Source organism: Sarcophilus harrisii, chromosome 4 (genome assembly GCF_902635505.1).
Source record: "Sarcophilus harrisii chromosome 4, mSarHar1.11, whole genome shotgun sequence".
In the NCBI taxonomy this organism is placed as follows: domain Eukaryota; kingdom Metazoa; phylum Chordata; class Mammalia; order Dasyuromorphia; family Dasyuridae; genus Sarcophilus; species Sarcophilus harrisii.
Genome location: NC_045429.1, coordinates 95,866,300 through 95,882,217, shown reverse-complemented (window position 1 = coordinate 95,882,217; position 15,918 = coordinate 95,866,300). Strand labels below are relative to the sequence as shown.

At 42.8% G+C, this 15,918-nt stretch overlaps 1 protein-coding gene across 3 annotated transcripts in view; it reads left to right on the top strand.

The window, feature by feature from the left end:
- Positions 1–13,181, top strand: part of SYT2 (synaptotagmin 2) — a 174,804-nt gene extending 161,623 nt beyond the window's left edge. For all 3 annotated transcript variants that reach the window (XM_031937150.1, XM_031937149.1, XM_003767572.3), the window contains 2 exons: positions 3,441–3,574; positions 6,635–13,181. In XM_031937150.1, coding sequence (XP_031793010.1) covers positions 3,441–3,574; positions 6,635–6,841 — 341 coding nt within the window. In that variant the 3' untranslated portion in view covers positions 6,842–13,181. The remainder of the gene's footprint in view (positions 1–3,440; positions 3,575–6,634) is intronic.
- The last annotated feature ends 2,737 nt before the right edge of the window (positions 13,182–15,918 follow it).

Genomic DNA, 15,918 nt, shown 5'->3' with positions numbered 1-15,918 from the left:
TTGAGACAGGTTAATCCTGGGCTGGGGCCTTTCTTCAGATCTTGTAGGGTTGTATCATTAGGACCCCAGTTCTGCCCCAGTCTTCTTGATTTTTCACAGGTCAGTGTTCGCCCTGAGGCACAAATTTGTTCTATTAGTGGGGGAAATTGAGAGAGCTTGAAATTTGCCAACATACTCCATCATCTTCCCAGAATACTCCCCCTTTGCATGTTCTTCTGGAAACAAAATGGTGTCATTGAAGATTCTTGAGTAGGGGAATGAGAGGGTCAGATCTGTTACGATCAGATTTAGAGCATAACAATTTGGCAGCTGCATGGAGGAAATATTGGAAACGAGAGATCAAAAGTATTACCAGGTGGAGAAAAGTCCAGGGGGAATGAAGACTGAGAAAAGATCATCTTATTTGGCAATTAAGAGGTGATTCTGGAGAAAGATTTCAGTAGGTAGTGGGGTCAAAAGCCAGTTTGCAAGGGGCTGAAAGATAAGTTGATGGTAAGGAAATGGGTGTGAGGCAGCAAGTGTAGATGCAATCCAACAGTGAAGGAGTGGAGAGACATAGGCCAGCAACTTAATCTGAAATGTTACTTTGCCATAAAAAATGATGAAATGGACGGTTTTAGAGGAAACTGGATTGATGCTTGTGAACTGGCACAGGACAAAGTGAACAGAAATTGGAGAACAATTTATACAATGATAACATCACAGAGGAAAACAACTTTAAAAGGCTTTAGAATTCTGAACAACCCCGATGATAAACCACGAGTCCAGAAACAATTAAGATGAAATATGCTACTTCTCTTCAGTGAAGTGATGAACTCTATGTCAGTGGCTTATACAATGGTAAAAGATGATAAATAGCTACATATACACATATGCACAGGATGGGACATGCTCAGCATATAGAGGAGCTGTCCATGAGTGACATGGGTTCTCTCGAGAGGTGCTGAGCTCTCCCTTGTCAGAACTCTCTATAAAAGGAATTGATAATCATTTGTCAGAAATGTAATTGGACTGAACATCCCCTAAGGTCCTTTCAAGTCCTGGGTTACTGTTGTTTTATTCTAGGATGGAACACATTTATCTCCCCCTTGTCCCCCTCTGGTCTTATGAAGTAGCCATTCTCAGCTCCAGAGTTGTCCCTTTCAATGGATTTGCAGGAGAACATGCTGTCACCTTCAGGGTTGGGTTTTGGATTCCACAGACCTTTGCTCTTTCACGCATAACAAAACAACTCATTTTTACCAATTAGAACTGTCCTAACAGGTGATGGCCCCCTTCAGAGGGAGGAAGTTCTCCTTCTTTGGAGGTCTTCAAATAGAGACAGAGAGCCAACACTTGTTGAGTGTGTTATGGTAAAGATTCCTTTCATGTGTAAATTGGACCGGATGGCTGCTGACGTCCCTTTCTGCTCTCTGTTCTGTGATTCTGTCCAACTGCATGTTCAGTAACCAAGAAGTTAGCTTTCAGTATTCATAGGAAAAATTTGAGACAAACTGGATTGGAAGTAGGAGACAAGATAAAGAAAAAGGAAAGAGAAGGGTCTTGTAACAGTTTTTTTTTTTTTTGACGTGTTGACTGTTTTTACTCAATTTTCTTTTGCTGTTTTTTTTTCTTTTAAAAAACTTTCAACTTCTTTTGTTTATATCTTTAATATCTTGGAGAAGGGAACAGGAGGAAATCGAGGTGATATAAAAACAAAAGATAAAAATAAAAATCTATACACTGTGTCCCAAAAGTCTTAAGCACAATTTTAAGCTTTATTTGTTTAAGTTAATTAACTTAAGTATAGTTTTAAGCTTTATTAACTTAACTTTATTAACCTTTAAGCTTAATTAACTTAAGCTAATAAAGCCTGAAACTACATTGAGACTTTTGGGACATCTTGTATATGCAATATTTCCTACCCATAGTATCCGACCTCTGCAAAGAAGAGAGATGCATTTTTTCATTTCTCCTTTAAGGATAAACTTGGTTATTAGAATCATATGACATTTGGTTTCTTCTTCTCTTCTTCCTCCTCCTTCTCCTCCTCCTCCTCCTCCTCTTCCTTCTCCTCCTCCTCCTCCTTCTCCTCTTCCTCCTCCTCCTCCTCCTCTTCTTCTTCCTCCTCCTCTTCTTCTTCCTCCTCCTCCTCTTCCTCCTCCTCCTCCTCTTCCTCCTCCTCCTTCTCTTTCTCCTTCTCCTTCTTCATAGGAGATGTTGGAGCAGTTATGTAGATTGCTTTCCCTGGTTCTGTTTATTTTACTTTGCATTGGTTCTTTTAAGTTTTTTCATGGTTTTCTGAGTTCCTGATATTCATAGTTTTCTATGGCCTCAGGGTCTCCATCTGTCAAATGAAAGAGTTGTGCTACATGACCACCTAAGTCCCTTTTATCTGTCAGTCTATGATTGTAAGCTTCAGGTTGGAAAGAGTAAGCTCATATTATAAGAAAAGCAATCAGATGATCTGAGGTTCATCCTTATCCTTACTACTTGAGTGACATTGAGCAAGGATGCTTCGCTTTGACCTTTAGTTTCCTGGATGAAGAAGTTGGACTTTCTCAGGGGTTCTTACCTTTTTGGGTCCTGGACCCCTTTGACAGCCTGATGTAGTCTAGTAACCCCTTCTCAGAATAATTCTTATAAATGCATAAGATAAAATTCTCAGGATTCTAAATGAAAGTAATTTTCTTTAAATATACTCATCAAGATAATAATTTTTTAAAGTTCATAGACCTGAGTTAAGAACCCATAACCTAATGACTAAACATATTTGTAATGGGTTTTGTTTCTCTTGCTTTCTCAATGGGTGAAGGAGGGGAGGAGGAGAATTAGGAACTGAAAAATAAAATAAAACTGAATTAAAAACAAAAAATCCTAACCTAGATGATCTCTGAGATGCCTTCTAGCTCTAAATCTTAGGATCTATTTGGTTCCATATTCAAATAAATGTGGATACAAGTGAATTCTAAGATTTAGAGCTAGATAATAGACCCATACAAATGGATTATATTAGAGTTAGATAATAGATCCATATAAATGCATTCTAAAATTTAGACCTTAGAGAATAGATCCATAAAAATAGATCATATTAGAGTTAAATAATGGATTCATACAAACACACCCTAAGATTTAAAGCTAGAGAATAGATCCATATTAATGCATCCTAAGATTTAGAGTTAAGAGAATGGATATGGATCCATGCAAACAGATCATATTAGAATTAGATAATGGATCTATACGAATGCATCATAAATTTAGAGTTAAACTAAACCTGACATTGGGGAGAAGAGGCAAAGTTCATATGACTTCATGTAAGCTCCATATGGACCTTACAGTCTAGGGGAGGGAGAAAGAGATGAGTTGTAGATGACTATTATTAAGAAATAATCATAATAATAATAATCAGCACCCATAAGAGTTGGGAAGCTTTTGATGGTGATAGGTTTCTCCTTCTGCAGATCCCTATGTGAAGATTCACTTGATGCAGAATGGTAAGAGGCTGAAGAAGAAGAAGACCACAGTGAAGAAGAAGACCCTGAACCCCTACTTCAATGAATCCTTCAGCTTTGAGATACCCTTCGAGCAGATCCAGGTGATCTTGGTCCCATCTGGGCTCTGGGCCTTTGCTGTGGGTAGGGGGTAATCACAAAAGGAGAAGATTTAGGACAGTTTGAGAGAAACTACTTTGTAGTTCAGTGACCAAATTCCCTAATGCTCCTAATGGAATCAGGGATGGAGAGTGGGATGCATTAGGAAAAGGGAGCTGTCATTCAGTTTATTTGAATTGACCCAGGGGATGAGAATGAGTAAAAGTTCCAAAAGAGAATTAATCCTTAAATGATTTCCTTGGGCCTTTGGAGCACTGATGTATTCGTGCAAAGGGTTGTATTTGATGAAACACAGTGGATACAAGAGGACATAAGAGGGAACAGCTTGATCTGAAGTTGAGTCTGATCTCAGACACTAGTTATGTGACCCTGGACAAGTCAATTAATTACTCTAAGCTTTATTTTCCTCATCAATCAAATGTGAAGCACTTTGTAAATAGGTGCAGATACATGCTATTAATATTATGATTATTTTAAAGTTAATATCTTACCCCAAGTTGCTTTTGCCCTGCTTAGCCTCAATGTAACTCCTGTTTCACATTCCATATTAGGGATAATTAGAGAGAAGCAACATTCTTAAAATTATCAGAGAAAACCATCCTGGGCTTGCTAATCTACCCTCTCTCTCTCCTTCTCTCCTTTCTCCTCTTATTTGTTTGTTCTTCTGTTCTTCTTTCCTCCCTTCCTTTTTTTCTTTCTGTCTCTTCCTTTCCCCTCCTTTCTTCCTTCCATGCTATTATTTCCTTATTCCTTTCTCTGGTTTTCTCTCCCGCTGTATCTCTGTCTGATGCCTCCTCCCCCACTTTTTTTTCCCTTTCCATTTACTGCTTACAAGTATGTCAGAGGAAAAAGTCAAAAGACTTAGGTCCTAATCCCAGTTCTGACATTTATTATTTCTGTGACCACAGGCAAAGCATTTAACCCCTCTGAGTCTCAATTTCCTCATCTGTAAAGTGGGGGCCATCATACTGGCACTACCTATCTCACAGGATTATTATGAGGGAAGTGTTTTGTAGGGCTGCATATATATATATATATCTATATATACATATATATATATTAATATATAGCTATAATTATAATTGCACCTTCTCTAGGTGTGAGGAACTCAAATAGAGGAGAGGAGGAGATAACCAAATGTTTGAGTTTTAAAATGTCTTGCTGGGCTATAGTCTGCAGTTATGAAAAATGAAAGTAAATAAGGTCAGTATTATATTAACTGAGCACTTTAATTAAGCAGAGCAGGTACTAAAGCCCTCTGGAATTTAAAAACAAGCTGTGACCTGAGTAAACCCAGGTGCCTCGGGAGCGTCTCTAAGTTGACCTCACTTTGGTGAAAGGCAGATGTCCATGACAGTGGATGAGCTTGGCCATCTATGAACATTTCAGAGATTTGAAATGAACTTCCTTTTTCACTTCTGGGAAGAACTGAGCTTTATTTTTGGCAACGGGTGACTCAGGGAACATCAGTAGGGTCAGAAATACATAGTGAACACCAGACTGAGAGTTGGAACATCAGGAATTCGCCCCCAGCTCTGCCACTGACCTCAGATATGGCTTACAACTAGTCCCTCCTCATTTTGGAGTACTTTTCTCTTACTCAGTATAAATAAATCATGTCCTCATCCTCCCTGACTCTAGGAGCGCAAATAAAAGGTCAAAATAAGAATCTGAAGAGGCTTATGTTTGTGTGTAGGAGTCATGGTGCTATCTAATGAGAATCATAAGAAAGGAGATAGTGAAATGATCCTTTTTGCCTCCAGAAAAGTAAGAACAATCAGTGAATAAATATTTATTAAGCACCTACTATATGCCAGACAATATGATAGGCATTAGGAATACAAAAAACAGAAAAACAACAATAACCACAAAACCAACATCAACATTAACAGCTGGAAGGATCAGGGTAAACCCCATGTAGAAGGTGGTCCCTGAGCTGGGCTCTGAAGGAAATTTGGGATGCCAGGAATCAGGGGTGAAGAAGGAGGGCATTATGAGCATTCTAGGAATAAGAAGGAACAATGCTGTTTCTGGGCTGTAGAGAAGAAAACCATCTTCACTGGAAAGATAACTAGAAATGGGTTAAATAGGGAGAGGAAAGACTGCTTTCTTTTCTCTGCTCTGCCTCCTATCCTCAATATGCCTAGGGTTGTGTTAGATACAATCCTATTCAGAGGTAAGGTGATGGGTACAGAAAAGAAGGTAAGAAGGAGGGAAAAGAGGGAGAGAAAGAAGAAAGGAAGGAAGAAATAATAAGAAAAAAGGAAAGGAAGGAGGAAGGAAGGAAGGAAGAAGGAAAGGATGGATGAAGGACAAAAGGAAAGAAAGGAGAGAAGGAAGGAAAAAGGAAAGGAAGGGAAGGAAAAGATGGAAGGAAAGGAGAGAGAATGAGGAAAGGAAGGAAGGAAAGAAAAAGGGAGGGAAGGAAGAGAGAGGCAATGAGGGAGAAAGAGAGGGAATTAGGGAAAGAAGGGAAGGAAAAAAGAAGGAAAGAGGGAGGGAGAGAAGGAAAGAAGGAAGGAAAGAATGAAGAAACGAAGGTAGAAGGGAAAGAAGGAGGAAAGCAAAAAAAAGAAAGGATGAAAGGAAGGAAGGAAGGAGAGAAGGGAAAGAAAGAAGGAAAGGAAGGAAAGGGGAAAGGAAGGGAAGGAAAGGAAGGAAGGAAGGAAGGAAGGAAGGAAGGAAGGAAGGAAGACAAGAAATGTTTCTATTAAGTACCTGTTGAATGCCAGGCACTGTGTTAAGTGTTTTACAGTTATTAACTCATTCGTTCCATACAACATCTCTAGGAGATAGGTGTATTATTATCCCTATTTTATAGTTGAGAGAACTGCGGCAGACACAGTAGCTAGTAAGTGTCTTAGGCCAGACCCCAGCTCTTCCTGGGTCCTCTGCCCTATCCACAGTGCCACCAGTTCCTTCCCACAAGGAACTATGGCAGAACCTTTTAGCCTGGCAGTCTGGAGTAGAGACGGAGAGTTGGGAGGACCCCTAGGTGCTACTTTCTGGCCCTCAGATTCATCTCCTTTTTCTTTCTCTCACAGAAAGTCCAGGTTGTGGTCACAGTGCTGGACTATGACAAACTGGGTAAGAACGAAGCCATCGGCAAGATCTTCGTGGGCTGCAATGCCACAGGCACGGAGCTCCGGCACTGGTCCGACATGCTGGCCAATCCCCGGAGGCCGATCGCCCAGTGGCACTCTCTCAAACCCGAGGAGGAGGTGGACGCCCTCCTGGGCAAGAACAAATAGGTGGCCTCTGAGCCTGGGTTCACCTTATGAACACTGACAAGACCCAGAGCTCTCAATACCTCAGTTATGCAACTTTAGCGTGTTCTTTTGGTTGTCACCATCTCCTTTCTTTCCCTTTTTTCTTTCTCTCCTTTTTTAAAGACTAATTTCCCTCTGTTGGCTGTGTAAGGAGAGTCCCCAAATAGGTGAAAGAGAAGGCTGGCTCTTTTCATTCTTCCTCATAGCTGCCCCGTGCTGCATGCCTTCTCTGTTCTCCTCCCTGCTTTTTCAAGGCCTCACTCAAACTCCATCTCTGGGGCCTCTTTGTGGTGGACCCACAAAAGATGGCACTTCCTATTTCATGAATGTTTGGGACCAACAAAATGGTGGCACTTCCTGTTTCTTAAATGTTCTGGACCAACACAATGGTAAAACATCCAATTTCTTGGATGTTGACTTAAGGAGAAGGTCCTGGGACGGCAACGTGCCAGCTGAATCCTGTGATAGCCCAGGTATATCTCTGTTTGTATGAGGAGCTCAGCTTTGGAACTATGAGTGGATTAAGTGAATGACCTTGAGCTTCTCCATTTATTTCGGGAACATGAAAAGGTGTGGAGAGCGAAGATCCTTCAGGGACATGGAAACTCAGAAAGGAAAAGCCCAGGATCCCAGAGTGTTTTGATTTACCTGTAGCTTGAATATCAGAAATCCAAATATTCAATATGGGTAGGGTTTTTTTTGGGGGGAAATGACAAGTTTTGAAGATTGAATTTGGCCAGAGCCTGGACCAAACCCCCTCTTGCCACCATGGACCTTTGCCAGCTATTCTCTTCCAAAAAGCAGCCTCTTGAGTAGTCATGCAAGTAACCTGCTCTGTGAAACTTGCCTTGGCTTGGTGTGGTACCACCAATGTGGGGAACTCATTTTGTCAGCAGCAAGAGACAGAGGCTCTGTTTCCCAGAAAGATTAAAAAAAAGACAAAGCCTATAACTCTCTATTCCTCAGAAGAGAAGGCAAATATTGGTCCTCTTCTGGAAAAGGCATATGGTTTGAATTGTGTCTATTTCCCATCATGTTAAAATCATCAGTTAAAAATGACATGACTTTGGTGGGGAGATTTGTAATTGGTGCAGAGCCAGAGAACTTTAGCAAAAAAAAAAAAAAGTTATAATTATCATGGGTCCCAAGAATTGGAGATGGATGAGGAGATAGTTGGTGACACTTTTGGTTTGAGTAGCAAAGACATTCCCTGGTGAGAGATAAAAGCCAGCATTGGGATTTTTTTCTCCAGTTCCTTAAGTTATTTTCCCTATCCCTCATTTCTGTGCCGGGGGAAAGAGAGGTTATGTCCATTTAGAGGGACTGCATAGAGACTTCCAGGGGAATCCCCTGACTTAGCATTCTACAGGGAGGCTTCTCTGGATTCCCAGAAGCATAGAGCATTCATTCCAAATGGCCACTGGAAGCCAGGAGAGGGAATTGCCCTATTGCCTAGCCCTGGCCCTGCTCTCATCAACCTCTTATCCACAGCATTGATAAAAGCCATATATTTGTTAGCCAAGGTTGCACTGAGTCCCCTTCTAATTCCTCCAACCCCTTTTCCACACTGGGCAAGGGTGAGGCAAGTTTTGACAACCCTATGAAAATTAGTACCACCTTTCTCTCACCCACAAAAGGAAATACAGGAACCTTAGGTACTTGTTGCCTCATCTCCCTTCAAATCCCAAGCCTTTTTTTTTTTTTCAAAGCAGGAGAAGCCACTGTTGGCCCAGGAAGCATGCCCTCTGCGTAGCACAAAATAGCAGAACTTCCTGTCTTACCTGATCATGGCCACGATTATTTTCCCCAGACTACAAAGCCATGTGGGAGAGAACTGGAAGAAATCCAGATATGGGAGTGCTGTGGGGTGAGGAAACAACATGTCACATCTCTAGGTTTCACTGAAGATGGACATAAGGTTACTTTTTGTTAAGCAAATGAGGAGGAATACTTCCTAGGAAGCAGGAGCCAAGTCTGCCTGCCTTAAAGAGGGCATCCGGCTTTCTGCTAGGGTTCCCTGGTGACTAGGAGGTTATTTTTATACTAGAGACTATTTTTTTTAAATGAGGGAAGAGTTGAATTGTAATAAGGATAATGGGCTTTAGTCTTTGCTGACCAGACTTGTGATCATGGTGGTGGGAGGATTAGGGCTCTTTAGAGTGGGACAGTTTGGTTTGATGGGAAAGACATGAGATTCTTCCCCTTCTATAAAGAGGCGTTTGAAGTTTTAGTGTTTTCTAAACATCTCTTTCCTTTCCTCCCACTACTGCCATCTCTCTATCTTTCCCCAAATCTAAGCCCGTGGATCACCTCTTCCTTTGGCTTTCAGTTTTTCTTTTTTTCCCATCTCCTCCTCCTATCTGAACTTTCTCTTTTCACTGAGGAATCTAATCTCTTTAAAGTATTTTCCATTCCTTCCCCTCCCCTTCTTCATCCACCAATTACCATAGTGCCGCAGCATAGGAAGCCTAGAGAAAAGAAGCATGTTGTCCATTTGGGGCATCCACCTGCCCAGGCCAGACAACTAGCTAGAGACCTCGGAGTCCTTTCCCTCCTCTTAGTGGATCTCAAGGGTTGGATGAGAATCAAGCGATTTTGAATCTTGACCCCAAGTCAAACCTGATCCTGTGAAACAGAAGGAATGAGCAGTCGGGTCTTCAGGTTCCTGCAGTGCCAGGGAGAATCCTCAAGTGGGGAGGGAAGGGCTGTAATTTTCTCCTGCTGGACAAGGTAACCAAGCAGATTGATCTGTTGCTTGGGTTTTGGAGGGAATAGAAGCAGATGTGAAAGCTGGTGGACTTCCCGGTAGAGAGGACTACCGTTCTCTCGGGCTATAGTGCACCATTCAAAACCTTCACTTCCATTTTGATCTGATTCTGGGGATTCTCAGGATATTGTATGTGACTGGTGTTGAGTTCATAGCTAGAGGAAGGCTCTGGGAACCCAATGGGACCTCTAAGTGTTCATAGCCAGCCCAGGTTTGAGAGATAGTTGAAGCTCCTATTCCTTCTGCCTCATAGGAACTTCAGTAAACCTGACCATCCCCCCTGTTTCATTATTCTCAAAGCCTACTTTCCCCCCAATTCCGTGGGGAACCCTTAAATTCCTACCCTAGCCCAAAAACCCACTATTCTAATCATAAAAGTAATGAACTAATTACTTATTCAGTCTAGAACTGTGGAAGTCTGGGGGCATGAAACAAATCTAGCCAGACCCAGACGAGGGGGACTTTGGGCTTAGGATGGGGTTCCATACTGCTCTTCCTCCCCCACTCAATAAGGAGAGATGGAAATAATTCTAGACCCCATACTATCCTTCCTTAGGAGGTTAGGGGGTGGAGAGAGATGGATAGTTTGACTTTTGCAAAGTTCATTTCGTGCAGAAACTCTGAGGGAAGAGAGTTGGATAACATAGTTGCCTTATGATTTCCTGAAAGAGTTACTTTGCCTCTGCTGAGTGAGGAATAGATTTCTTAACATTGTATTCTTAGGGTTGTGGGAGTAGGGAGGAGAGTTAGCTATCTGGGGGAAGGAAGAGATTTCTACAACTCATTCAGATCCTTAAAACAGTTCATGGTCTGTAAATAGCCCAGGCTCAACCCATTCTTGTAGTGAATTCTGTTCCCTTTTACCAAAGGTTCCCATGTTTGAGCCCAGAAACAACCCTCTGCAGTTCAACCTTTCTCAGTCCTTAGATGGATTGTTGCCCCATCGATCGGCTAGGTTTTGTGGGTCCTGTCCTTGGAACACCGGGCAGGCTGGGAGAGAAGGTGAAAGCACTTTGTCCCAAATGAGGTCCTGTAGAAGAGTCCTGGGTGTCTGGCTCTGTTGGGAGGGGGTGGCAAGGTGCCCCATTGTTACCTTTCTCTCTCCGCTTTCTCCACCACTCTTCCAGGGAGGGCCAGAGACTGAACACTAAGGATTTCACTTAAAGTGGTTTTCAAACTGCAATATTGAGAGGGGGACACTGTGAATTGAAGACATACAAATATAATTCATTTTTTTAAGGGACAAAAAAAAATTTGAACCAACTGAAGCCATTTGAGCCTCATCTGATGCCCTTTCTGTTTGTGTTTAGTAATATATATATATATAAGAAGATTATATATATGATATACATATGAACAAGACATTTAATTAAGGTGCATGTTAATAAGCCTTCTGTAAATAGCCGCATGATAATGATGAGATTCTCTCCCCACTGATACACAGCCCATTTTACAGAACCCATCAAGGCTACAACTCCATTTTTTTATGTGGTATGAATGAGTTCTGTCTTCCCAACCTTAAAAGAGAAAATCTTCCATTTGCTGGTTATCATGTGACTGAGTACTCCTCTGATGGGGAGCTGGCCTTTTGCGCATGCAGTCCATCTAAGCAGTAAGAAAATCAGAACCAATCTTTCTTCTTACCCCTTGCCCTGCCTTCTCCTCCCCTCCCAATCTCTTGTCTGTCTTTGTTGGGTTTTGTAGAACTAAATGTATCTTTGTTGCACTGTACCCTAATCTGATATTTAGTGTAAATGTGGCTTCTGTGTTCCATGTATGATGTACCTATCCCTCCTGATGTCTGAACTAACTGATAAGCCATAATAGGGCCGGCCTGTCAGACACCTGCCCTCTACTCCTAAATGTCCCTTCCAGTGGGTTTCCTAAAACTACTTGTGAAGGGTTCACCTACTGTCCTTCATCCCCTTTCCCACATTTAACTTCCTCAAATGAAGTCTTCATAACTTTCCTTTGGGTCCTCAAAAAATGATCTCTGGATAGCTCCAGCATATTTGGTTCTGTCCCTTCTTTGACTCTGAATCTCCGTCCTTTTTGGGAACAAGATCAGCTCTTCAGGGGTAGCAAGCCAGGGTTATTGCCCTACTTGCCTCAGTTTCCCTGTCTGTAAAATGTTACATGTATGAAAATCCCTTCTTTGTTGACCTTAGTATGAGGATTGGATGGAGTGATGGATGAGGAAACACTTGGTAAAATATTGCAAAAAACACTGTTCAAAAGGCAGTTGGGATTCTTTATTTTTGTTCTGCTAATCAGGTAGGCCTGGTTTGGAGTGGATTGGGGACAGGAGTCAGAATTGGGGGATGGTAGATTAGATTGTGAGAGGCTTAGAAAGAAGGGACATGGAGAGTAATGAGTACAAGTGATTTCAAACTATCCTTTGGTTAATTTAAGTCCCTAATATTGAAATTTCCATCCTGGAGATGATGCAGGTGCTGGTAGTCCATTAAATTAGGAGAAGGAGAGATAGAAGGAAGCCCCTGGATGTCCTGTTTGGAAAGATCATGGTGGAATGGATGGGCTACTAAGAGTTTGGCAAATTTATCCTATAGGAGCCACTATTAGAGCTAAGCAGTGACCACAAGGGTCTCTAGCAGGATCAAGACATGACAAATTATTGCATAGGAGTGATTGAGATCCAAAGAGAGGCTTGGATGTCCCAAGTTAAGAGACCTTCCTTTTCTGATTAGTACATACGCTTTCATCCAGCCCACCTCTTACTGGTAGGAAGAGCAAGAGCTAACATTGGAACAAGGTAGGTAGTATTCCTTTAAAAACTGAAGATCCTAATGCCATAGAAGAGCTACCAGGATATGACCCAAGTGTGGGCTGGGGCAGGAACTGGAGAGACAGTTATTACCGAACATTCTGGGGATGGGCACCTCAATCCTGAGATGTGGGGGTTGGGGCAGAGGCCATGAGGGGATAAAGAGAGGTAGTGAGAGCAGAGAAAGAGGAAGGGAGGAAAACCTGAACCCTCTCTAGCCCAACTTGGGTGGATGGGAAGAACTTTCCCACTTTTCAAATCCAGAGCTGAGAGGAAATGGAAATAGTAAGCTCATAGAAAAGGCTGGGGTGAAAGGAGAGGTGAGCGATCTGGAGAAAAGGTGAGCATCTCCATCCAATCTTCCTTGAAAGTTAGGGCTCTGGAGTCCCTAGAAACTGTTCCTTACAGCAATCTGAACTGCTATCCTACTCCCATCCAAGAAACTGACTTGCTTCTTCCTGAATATCCTGAGATCTATAGAACCAGAGCTGGGGTGGACCCAAGGATACCTCATTGCTCACCCCTACCCCAGCTGGTCACTGGATATCATCCTCATCAGATATCTCCCCAATCTTGTCTCCCATGAAAGATAAATGCACAGATGCTGCCCCTTAACCTATCAGGTCCCAGGCCCCTCTCTTTCTCCCCTTTTCTCAAGCTTGGCAATGTCCCCCTCCCCTAGTGTGGATTCTTGTTTTTGTCTGATTTCTTGTCAAATTGTTATTTTGTAAAGAGCTGCGTCTCCTTATTAAAGAAATGAGCTGAAAGAATGCTGGGGGTGGGGGGAGCCTCTGGTCTGTTTTTGCTGGGTAGGGAGGGAGAAGGGATGGGGGATGTGGAGGGCCGGGGCCCCGAGGCCCTGGGGTGAACGATCTACTGCCTGGCACCTTGAGGAATGGAACTGCAGAGGACAGTAACAAGACCCATACAAAAGCTCATTCTCCACTGAGAAAGGAAGGGGAATGGAGGAACACATTGGAGTGAATGATTGAATACAGTCAATGAAGCATTCTGGTATTTTCGTAGTGACCCCAACTTTTTCTCAAGAGCTTAGGGGTGGAGGGAGAGTAGCCCTTTGGAGGGCCAGGGCTGAATGAGGACACTTATTGTAAGAGGCTATCCACAAGGCAATGCTGAGAGTGTAGCTAGCTAGTCAAGAGAAGCTGTACCCCCCAGGGACAGGGCTCTGAAAAGAGGGTCGAGGAGTTTTTTTCCCTGAATATTATTACAAAATTATTTCAGATTAACCTGTAGCAAGGTGTGTGGGGTGCCTTGTATGAGAGCTGGAATTCAGTTGCAGGATCTCAAAAGTGGCTCCAAGAAATGGTTAAACTCCTGCTCAGATCTCTTTTCATCCTGCTTGCCTTCTCGTTTTTTGGACATCGTTACAACAACTGCTGCTGCTGCCATTTAGAGAATTTACATCGAGCATCTTCCATGTCCCTGGTCCTGGAATGGGGCTGTGAGATTCCAATTATCTTGAAATGGCAGAATTGCTCTCCAGCTGAGAGCGAGCCAGCCAGGAGGGAGGAGGGCAGAGGAGGATGCTTCTTGAAAATTACAATGAGGTGCCTCAGCTGCTTGGAGCACCTCTTGTCCCCACGAGACCCACCAGCTTACAGATACCCTCTTCACCCCATCTTCATTTCATCCAATTGAGTGAAAGTTTGTCTCTGGGTACAATAAAGATAGGGCATGGAGGGGGGGTAGTAGGTGAGGAGTGGAACAAGACTCTAAAGGCTTCCTAGGAGTTCAGATAGTTTGATACCGACTCACTGACTGATAAAGGAAGTGGAATTATAGGGGGGAAAACCACCCATCACAGTTCAGAATATAGGAGATACAGGAAAGGGGTAGTGTATAGTTAAGTGATATGGGGATAAAATGTTGAGTCTGGAATCAGGAAGACTTGAGTTCAAATCTGACCTAAGACACTTCCTAGCTGTATGAACCCAGGCAAGTCACTTCACCCTGTTTGCCTCAGTTTCCCCCTCTGTAAAATGATCTGGAGAAGGACATGACCAACTGCTCTAGTGTCTTTGCCAAGAAAATCCCAAATGGGGTCATGGAGAGCTGGACATGGCTAAAATGACCAATAAATAACACACAATCCTTGGGATTGGGGGAAGGAAGTCTGAATGGTGATGAACGCCTGTATTTTTGTTTTGTTTTGTTTTGTTTTTTGAAGGTGAAGCAAACTGGAGTGGGCTTAAATGCCAGTATAAGGGATTGATAGGAGAATTTCCTTCCTAGAAATGTTTGAGGAACTCTCTCACTAGGGAATGGTAGGGAGAACTCCATCATATGGAGGTTTTAAGAAGTGTTTTTTTCTGAGGCAAGTGGATGAGCCTCTGTCACCTTCCTGGGAGGTACACTAAGAAAAAAGTTTCTCTTTTACCAAATAAAAGACAGGCTCCAACTCCACTGGAGTACCAGTATTATAGAATCAGAGAATTAAAACTCCAGGCCTTCAACTTCCACCCAGGGACTTGGACTACACTTATAAAACTCCAAGATTCCTCCCAAACCCCCCTCTCGCCATTGCTGTCGTCCCTCTATTTTTTATTGCCAAGGATCCCCTTTTCTGACCAGGTCTGAACTTTTCAACTGTGACATCATGTGTGCGAAGCCGGCTGATACTTTGGCCCCAAGCAGCATGACTGCAGGGGAAAGGAATTCTCCTTTCCTGTCCAAGTACTGTTTGCTCCAAGGCAGTGACCAAGGATTTCCACTTGGTAGAAACCAACAGGTTGAGAAGAGTCAGAGATAATCCTGGAACTTCACTTGTGCTGAGGCAGGTCAAATCCCGGCCACCTACAAGATACCACCTTGGTGGTAACCCAGCCCTGAAGTGAAAGGAGGGAGGCTGGGGATGGGGAGGATGCAGCAGCTTGCCCTAAGTCAAACATTCCTCCCATTGCTCTCTGCTCGGACACCCTCCAACCCGTTATTTTTGTAGTGTGGAAAACTTCAGGGAATTTGGATCTCCTAAACTAAGCAACAGGCTCATAAAAAAAGAATATAAGCTGATGGAGGTCAGGAGGCTGATTCTCATTCTTGTTTTTGTAGCCCAAGCACAGTCCTTTACATGTAAGAGGCGATTAACCTTTTTGTAGAAGGTTAAAATTGTTGAAAACTAGTGTAAACTGATAAAAGCTTTAAGGTGAATGTCAGTGATCAACAGCCTAGTCAAAGCTTGCTGAGTAACCCTGGGGAAAGCCAATGAGTAGCCTGACTCCCTGGGCTCTGAAGTAATTTACCCCTTGTGCCTGAAGGACCTTCAGCAGCTCTGGTCTTGGTAACATTTTCCCTTTTAATGTTATGCACAGGTCCCTTTCCTGGTCTTTTAATTGCTTAAGACCCTTCTTGAGGTTGGGAAAATCCATTAAAACGGATGGAAGTATAACATTCCTGAATGAAGGCAGGAGAATCAATGAAAATAATACTGAGGAAATTCTTCCCAGGTGCAAGATCCTATAAATCCAAGGCCTAGGAGAGATACAGATG